The sequence below is a fragment of the Anneissia japonica genome, unplaced genomic scaffold (assembly GCF_011630105.1).
Source record: "Anneissia japonica isolate Jap-2015-1 unplaced genomic scaffold, ASM1163010v1 scaffold287754_len4335492_cov202, whole genome shotgun sequence".
In the NCBI taxonomy this organism is placed as follows: domain Eukaryota; kingdom Metazoa; phylum Echinodermata; class Crinoidea; order Comatulida; family Comatulidae; genus Anneissia; species Anneissia japonica.
The window spans coordinates 948,704-958,599 of NW_022705543.1; the positions used below are offsets into that span (position 1 = coordinate 948,704).

The 9,896-nt window shown below is 32.1% G+C and overlaps 1 protein-coding gene across 2 annotated transcripts in view; it reads right to left on the bottom strand.

Annotated features, from left to right (window-relative positions):
- LOC117105862 (E3 ubiquitin-protein ligase HECTD1-like) overlaps positions 1-9,896 on the bottom strand; it is a 58,676-nt gene that overhangs the window by 40,960 nt on the left and 7,820 nt on the right. For both annotated transcript variants that reach the window (XM_033247173.1, XM_033247172.1), the window contains exon 3: positions 6,631-6,865. In XM_033247173.1, coding sequence (XP_033103064.1) covers positions 6,631-6,865 — 235 coding nt within the window. The remainder of the gene's footprint in view (positions 1-6,630; positions 6,866-9,896) is intronic.

A 9,896-nucleotide genomic window follows, 5' to 3' on the forward strand; every position in this document is an offset into this window, starting at 1 on the left:
CGTGGGGGGGGGGGGGGATCTTTGGATGGGCTTCTTTGCGAGATGGGCTTCTTTTCAAGGCTACTTTTGTAAAGTAAAGAAGGGGAGCTTCTTTTTAAAATGAATACTGTAAATTTTTGGGAATTTACTACTACAGTATAAAACAATAAATAGGGTCACTGTAACATCAGTGTGTATGATGAAGAGCATTATAACAGCATTAAATCACCTAAACTACTGTGTCAACCAAGCTTGTGTTTAATTTATTTTGTTTCTTTGAAATTCATGTACTGTACTATCTCAAAAAAGCATATGTGGCAAAGACAAGCCAAACCAGTCACTCGTCGCAAATCGTGTTTCAGAGAAAATAGCCAAAACATGCTGGAATGTCAAATTTTAAAAAATCTATTTTATTGCACTAAACTAACCTTTATATATCTACACATCATTCTATGCTGTCATCTTCCCCATTTTCAATGTTAAAACAATGCTTTTTAAGGATTCAAAGATAGTTTCTGCATGAGGAATGCCTGAAATCATAATCTTTGAAGGCTGATTTCTCATATATTGTTCTTTAAACAGCTGTGTGGTTAAACGCTTGTAACTTCATAAGGAAATGTCCGATTTGAATGATTTTTTTACCATTTTATAGCTATTATATTACTCTCTCTTAACACTGTATTAATAACTCAAAATCGATTTTTTGCGACGAGTGACTGGTTTGGCTTGTCTTTGCCACATATGCTATCTGGAAAAGGAGCTCATTGGCTTCTTTTCGAGGCTACTTTTTCAAACCAAAGATAGTCTTCAATTCGAGATGGGCTTCTTTTCAAGATTAAGCCCATTGGGCATCCATTTAATATTTTAGGGTATTTCTACTCGATGCTAAGGCTGTGTCCTGTGAGGAACCTCTGTTTTTAATATTAAATTAAAACAAAAAAGAAATTTATTAATCTCTCTCTGTAAGCACTATTAGTATCAAACCGTATGTGACAAGTTTGTGTGATGTAATATTACACCCAAATATGGACAACACATTTGTCACATTAAATCAGATAGCCTGGACAGAACTGAAAATATTATTATTATTTCAAGGTCTAATTGATTTTAATTCAATCTATAGTAGCAATATAAACTTTTAAACAATGGATATAAAAAACACCATGTTTATTTCTAAATTCTGTTTTTTGTATCTTTCTCTAGGTTATGGGAACAATTACCACCTGTAATTCAAAATTCTTCATCAATCTTATCTTTTAAATCTGCTCTAAGTAAGTACTACATTTCATTATATTATAGTTGTACTTTAATTGTATTTTCTTTGTAATTTTTGGTCTCCTGCTTTTATTTTTGTTTTTGTTTAATTAAAAATCTTGATTGGTATACAGTTCTTTTATTTATAAGGTGGAGTGAGTGCAGTATCTGTTTGGGCTTGTGCCTATTCTCGCTACAGGCTACTGTATAACTGTTCTTGATGATTGCCAAATAAATATTATTATAACACATACTGATAAATTGAAAAGAAAAATTGAACTAAAATATAACTATAAAATTAGAAAGTACAGAATTATATTAGAACTAAAGAAAGACACAGGATTTCCTTCTCAAAAGATATCTTTAAAATGATTGTTTATAATATTAATTACTATCAACAATATATTACTACCATAAACAAACCTAATTAATAGAAATACTAATAATAAGAAATGTTATCATTGTTTATATATTCTTCTTTTGTTATTCAATTTTTATGAACTTTCACTTGAATATGAAATGTGTATCTTCATGATATTTTAGGTAGCAAAACAGATGAATTAATTAATTTAAATTATATTCATTAAAACACATCTTGCACCACAGAGCTGAATTACATGAGTGTATCACAGTAAAAATTAAAACATGGAATATAAAAAATATAAAACTGTTTAAAGTGAACAAATACAAACAACTATTTTTTAACAAAATTTACTGTAGACTGCACAGGGTTTAATTTGTTCAAATTTTGAGTTGTTATAGAATTAATTTTTAAATAATAACATGTCTTAAGCATTGTTAAGGGGAAACATAATGTGACAACAGGTCAAATAATAAGTTAGGTCTTATTCCCTTTAAATTTTATAAAAATAAACTTTAAATCAGGAAACACATTTCTGTTTAAAACAATGAAATAATAAAAAGCTTCAAACAAAGATATCCCCGCTGTTGTGGGACACTTTCCTTTATCCCCACTGCAAACAAATTTAGCTGGTGTGTCTTTGTTCATAGGTTTTGTTTAATTTAAATACCCTTCCTGTTACATAGTAGTTTTCCTTGTTAAACATTCCTCATTTGTTATACAATAACTCCATGGTTCTACATTACAGCATGGAGGTATGTAGCTAGTGATCTGGAACTCAAGACTAAAGGTAGATGGAAACAAGGGTATTGTAATCATATCCTGAACTGTAAGTTTTATTGGCATGACAATCAGCTGTTTCTTTGTATTCAGCCTACACCAATGTGTAAAGCAAACACCAATTAAGGGTCGTCTGGGAAAATGTTACAAAGTTTGCTTCCTGTTTCCTGTTTACGCTTCAAACAAAAACATTTAGACTCACATGAAGGATTATTAAAAGATCTAAAACCAATTTTTTTTTTTTTGACAAAATTGTTTATTTTAAATATTTTATATAGAATTTTATCAGTGGAAGATCAAAGGAATGATGTAGTAAGGCCCAATAAAAAAATTATTAGTTTATCACCCTCGCGCGCATTTATTTTATGGTACTGGAAAAAAAAAAAATTTTGAAATTTTTTTAAATTTATTTTTTTCATTTATTTTATTAAATAGTTAGTAGATATTGTTTGCATTATCTAAATCATGTTTTACTTTAAATATCTATGCATCAGCAAACAACCCAAGGGTGATCTTTGGCTAATAAGCAAAATTAAAAATTAAAAAAAAAAAAACCTCCCTCCCTCATCACTTTTCCTGCCCAGATAGGGTGATAAACTAATAATATTTTTTATAGGGCCTAAACGCTCATCGAGGCAGTAACATTCCAGTTAAGCTACTGTCAATCCAGATTATCAAATTTTCCAGATTAAAAAATTGATGATGTGCCTAAAACGGTGATGATGTGATGTCGTCATGACCATATTTAGGCATGTCACATGTTTTTGTCAAATAAAATTTTATATTCTGGACAGAACTTTATAAACTAAATTTTTGGACAAAACTGTGATTTTTATATCATTTTGAAAGATCAAGAAAATGGTCAAATAAATGCTTATCCAGGCAGTAACATCGTGGTTCCGCCCCTGTTAAACTATTTTTAATTTGTTTACATTTTATATACTTATAAATCTATTATTATTTGTTTATAAATATTTTAAGGTAATATCATGTAGAATATAGTCTATTCATCTGGTTATATTTTCCAAGTTTTTACACAAGAACTTATTGATTTGTTATATTGTTAACACTCTGCCGGCCAAACACGGATATCTCTGTGTTTGGTAATGCAACGCTTGACTGCCTAACACTGTGTTTGGTAGCGCAACGCCTGACCGCCTAAAACAGAGATCTCCGTGTTTCAGGCTTTTTTACTGAATCCGATAGATGGGGTAATTACTGACATGTACTAACAATTTGAACACTATATTCAGTCTGGACCGTAAGTATTTCACTATTTGTTTGTTTACATCGAGCGTAGCGGTATTGACATACTTTCACTAAAAATCGCGATTATCTTAGCTTCGTTGTTCAGAATTGCGTAAATCTCCAAAAGCGAGTCATTTCATTTTACTGTTACGGATCACAGATTGTGATTATAATAAAGTGTTTGGTACCATTGTAAAGCTAAGATGTTTGTAGTTCTTTATATTCATTACATGTCAATCTGATCATATACGTACTCTCAATGAGATTTGGAAGAGTTTCAATTCGCTAAAATGTCTGCCGGTGGCTGATACAATTTTTTTTCAAACCCTGGCTGTCAGAGTGGTAAGATATACATTTGAAAATATTTTATATTAATAAACTTGGAATTGACACTTTATAAATCTCTGTTACAGTAATCTATTAAATGAATATTTACTTTTTCAGTACTTTTTTAATTAAAAACATGAAATTACACATTTAGCCGTGTATGTACAGCCTGTCAGCAATTCAAAAGCAACTGTATGTACTGTTGTATGTTGTTTTTGAGTCATATATGAAGGTCAGAGATGACCTTCATATATCCCACTCTCAATTACCATATTTAGCTAATGATAAAAATGTGCATTACAATCTAAAAATAAAATATTCTTACACTGTACAGTACATTTATTCTAATTATTTGAATATATATTCATTCTCCTGCTAAGGCAAATTTATCATCACGATCATCTTCATTTTGTATAATAAAAATTCATTACTATCAATACAATGTTTATCTTTGTCCATCATATCAATCATTTTCATATATACTGAACAATTTTCTATTAGGAAATATTTTGATTATATAATATTTATCATAATTATTTAATTTAATATTCATTCACATAAGGCATATTTATCATCCTGATTATCTTCATTATATTTTTTCTAAAAATACATCATTGTCAATACAATGCTTATCTTTGTCCATCATATCAACCATCTTAATTTATATTTAACATTTTCTATAATTGAGAACACATATATCATTTACTTTCTATATCACAGATTAAACATGAACACTTCTCAGAAAGCTGCTACAGTAGTGGCGCATCAACAGATATAATTTTAATAAAATTATAATTTTGTAAATTGAATTAAATTCATTCAACATTAAATATGAACTGTAATATAAAATCCAAATGGTGTACAGTAGTTGATAGCAATGAGTGCATGTATACTCAACATAAATACTGAGTATTTATACATAAAAAAATAAAAAAATAATATCCTACCGCATTAATGATGACAATGATCATGATGATAATGAAAGTTATCAATGATTATGACGATGATTTAGGATTGTGTTGATGATGATAATCCTTTAAAGATAATGACCAATGATGAATATTATCAAATCGACAACGACGGCGGCACCGCGGATAATATTTATCGTGACGGTGAAGATGTTGATGGTAACAGTGATGTTGATGATAATTACGATGATGGTGATGATAGAATACGGTGACCTGATGCTAAAGATGATGAAGAAGATGATGATGATTATGATAACAATGATGACAACAACGATCATAAGTTTTGGTTGATGATGATAATGTATGATGATGTTGAATTGAAGATGTTGACGACAATAGTGACCTTAAAACGTCAGCATGACAACTGTAGCACTTATTTATTCACATGTGAATTAACGCAAGCTTATTACACTAAAGCAAGCATAATCCAACCATTAAAGACATCTCCCCTCTCCTGTATTACTGAAGAGATTGATAAACAATAGGCTAAGCCATAAGCCAATCATAAAGATTCATCTTATGATTTTGTGATTCTAAAGAACGCAACACGACGCACGTGCAATGGATCGTTTTTAATGACAATCCATTCAGATGACCACCGATAATCAGTAGACGGCCTCGCGTGGTCTAGCGCTCACAGCGAGTGGAGTGGGATTTGTTGTGCGATGGTTGTATGAAGCTGTGAGTGCCAGGCTTAAAGGAACACAACTGTCAAGTATGTTACTATATGGTCCATGGTGTGATTGTCAAACCAGGAGACTGTATGATAGCCTTTAGTGTCCTTGAATTCATTGAACAATGAATTATAGAATTCATCATCGTATTGTTCATATGTTATCGTTGATAGCAATAATAAATAATTCAAAAAATCAAATACTGTACAGTAAAACGTCCATTTTACGTACCCCTCTTGCTACCAAGGGGTGCTCTTAAATTGGAAAATTTGTAAAGTACAGTAGATCGGGTGTCAGCTTCCAATACCTAGGCTTAGCTATCCTCTGCCACTGAGCGCCAATAGGCTGACGGTAGCCAGGCAAGCACGAACCGAGAGTGCAGCAGTGTGATAAAAACCAAATTATTTTAATCGCTGGTATTATACCAATTAACAAAATATTATTTTAACTCTTATTCAAACATCTGTATGTTGTTTTATGGCCCTTTCTGTCATGTTCTTTCTAGCTGTTAGCATATCTAGCTTGGAGGGGGGGAGGTGGTAGGGAGCGTGGCCAGGCCGGCCTGCACCCCTAAATCCGCCCCTGTTAATGACAACACTGACTGTAGAGCAGCAGTTCTCAAACTATGCGACCCAAAATTTGGTCTCCAAATAAATTAGAGGGTTGTGAGATATTTAGGATTTTTAAAAAATTGAATTCAACATCAATCATGCTCAAATTTGCTGTGGCAAAGATAGCGCATTCTAAGTATAATTTAAACATTGTACTTCAATTTTGTCGACATTGTTTTTTAACATCCTAGGAAGGGGGTTACAGCAAATTGTCTGGACATTTGTTTGGGTTGTCAGCAGCAAGGTCTCCTCATAAAATGAGTCATATATTTTTTAAACAAGCACCCCCATTAATCTTCAATGTTTATGCTCCCATTTAACCTTCGCACACCCATCACCCTCATACATGCTAATACTCCTAAATATGCCACTATTTTTTAGGAAAAAAAATTCATAGTCATCTGTATCAAATAAATAATAGTACATACCTTGATACATTGCTCAGATAGATCCCGACTAGTCCTAGACGAGAGCTCAGCAACAACCAAGCGATTACAGATGGCTTTGACAGCGCCATCCACCGCAATGATTCGTCGTGTGCACTCAGCCGAAACATCTAGGTAGTAGGTGATAGCACGGGCTGTAACTTCAAGTACATTATCGGGTGCTTGTTCATCCAAAAAGATTTTGCACAAAGCCGGAAGAAATGTTCGTGGGGGACAACTGTTTGAAGAAAAAAGAAAATTTCGTACTAATTGCTGCCAGGGTTTATTACGACACTTTTCTGCCATAACAGACATGGAAAGACAAAATTTCTTTGATCGAACAACAATAAGCACTCATTAAAAAATCCGCTGGATATCAGTTTTACATTGTCCAAGTCAACAGGTACAATGGGCGAACATCTCTGCTTCTGATCTTAAAAAAAACCAGACCTCTGCAGGGCCGTTGTTCCTACAGTATGCAGTCATTTTGGTAAAATATCATTCTATGGCCATCCCACTGCAAAACAACGTAACTGTTATATTGTTCATAAGTTACGTTGATTTGCCTTGGAAAGGCCGCCTATATGTAATGATGTAGAAGTAAGGAAACAAACGAAACAGGTCCAGGACTTTTCTTTAAAGAGCTCAAAATATATATTTTTTAAATTATGAATTCAGGTAGAAATGTTAAGGAATTGTTAATGTCAGCTAATCTAAAGCAATACTCATTGCGTTTTTGGTACATACTGACTTACATTACACCCAAATACTTTTTTTGTGTCACATAAAATTTGATAGTGTGTATGCAAAACTTAAATAGTGTTCACAGACCAAGTACTGTAATATTACAATTGAATTACTATACATAGCATTTTATATCAAGTTGCAAGTTTAATGTGGTAGTCCCACATGTGATATCTGAAGGTGGGTCTGCATACATTCTCATTTAAAATCCTGAGTTCATTGTCTCAGTGGTCGACTACAAAGTAGCGCACATACCTCATTTACATATAGATGTGCACAACGACCTTTTAAAATATTAGCTGAAGGAATCATGTTAAGATTTTCTAATGCTTACATCACAAGTATCTCAGTTATACTCTGAGCACTTACTACTGTACCATGCACAGACAATGGAATTTAAGAGTAAATACATTTTATACAGTAGAAACCTAATTTGTAACATGTTATTACACAAATCAAAATGGCCAGGTATATAGTTGGACTAACTATTTTAATAAAATAAGGTCTTTAGTAGTAGCATGGACATTTGTTAAGACTGCTACAATAGTACAAGTAGAGGAAAAGAAGTACTGTAAGTTTACATTAACACTCATATTAACACTGACATCTCCGTGTGTGGTAACGCAACGCTTGAACACCAAACACGGAGATCTCAATGTTTTCAGGTTTTTTTTATTTACGGAATCCGACAGATACTGTACTGTAGGGTAATTACCAACATGTACTAACAATTTGAACACTATATTCAGACTGGACCGTAAGTGTTTCACTATTTCAAATATGACCTATTCTAAGTGACCTCAAATTGCACGGAGATACTGATATAAAGAGTATGCGAAGATGGTTATAGCCAAGTTTGATCAGAGAAGAACTAATTTAAACTAACCAAGTAATTAGGAAGGTCTTCTTTTACTGAAACCTAATATAACAATTGGCACTGCATGAAAACGTCATGACACCTAAAGAAGCCAACAATGCAAGAAAATGGAGAGCTTCATGACAGAAGACAAAGATATTAAATGATGAATGACGGAATGATCAAAACTCTCTATCACATGATCACCAGGGACTGTCACAAAAACACTAGTGGCTTCATTTTATTAATGGCAGAAAAAATCTGTACGACATAGTTTAATGAATACAAGAAATTACGAACCAGATTATTATGTTACAATGTTATGTCGAATTGAAATAGCTGGTTTTATTTCGATACTACTGTAATTTAGCAAGGCACATCTAGTAGGTATGGTAGAGTGTTTAAATGTACTGTAGAGATTACTGTATCTCAAGTTAAAACATCATTGTGCTGAGGGGTACAGTATGTTAGTGAACTGTATAGAGGACCAAATTCCAGCAAAAGGGGTTGAGTGAATCGAAGAATCCAGGTCAACTTCATAATCTTTATTATGAAAATGCTCTAAGTTTATTTTAATCAATTTTAAATATTTATATGCGAGACTAGGTGAGTGGGAAACACTGACGTTGTGTTACAGAGATTAGTGTTTCCTGCCTACTCCCCCAGTTGGATGTCATCTGTGTATGTTTTTTGTGATGTTTTTGGCAATAAAAGAATAATAAGAAGAATACTCTTAAAATGTTGGAATAAAAATATCTAAAATTCTGTTCATATTACAGTACAGTATATGTTTTATGGTTTAAATAAATACCGAAGATTTGCACTTATATATACTGTATTATCATGTCCATACAGTAAAGTATACTTAGGAGTAGGCAAATCAAACAGAGTATTGTATACAGTATGTCACATTAAACTCAATAGAGAGCTTTAAGCTGGGTGTAGACATCAGATATTGTCCGATCGAACAATGTTTGTTGACTAGATTGTGTCTGACCATTGTGTCTGTCACCCATGGCATTGAACAAAAATTACTAATTTTTGTTTATTTTTGGATCAAAACTGGCATTTCTAAGTGTATATTTGAACTTACTATTATCTCCAAAAAAAACTAGCATATAATGAGTATTAATTCTGTGACATTTTTAGTAAAGTCATTCAAATATCAACGTCCTAGAAGATTAGGCTTAAACTATTTCAATTTAACAAATACTGCGAAGGCCAAGGACCCTCTTGAAATCAACAAAGCTTGAAGAGGAATATTTAATGTAGAATGAATAATTGATCAAATGATTGACATATTGACAAGTAGTAGTGACATTCTCATTAAGAGGGGGGTCATCATTTCTACAAATCAATTACAAGAGAGTGCAAAAATCCTCTCTTTTCTGTGAACTCCCTCTCCCAAAAGAGTACAATGAAGTTGATGATTGGTCATTTTTTTCATTTTAATTATTTTTTTATTTTTTATTTTTTTATTTATTCAGTATAAAAAAACATGACTTTACAAAAATAGCAGCCAAGGCAGAAATGGTTTGTATTGCAATTTTGAAAAGACAAATACAAAAACATTTCAATGGAAAAATTTATCAATATTAAAAAATCTACATAAAAATATGATAACGATTACTATTGCGAAAATTATTATATAAAAATACATAAAAATTGG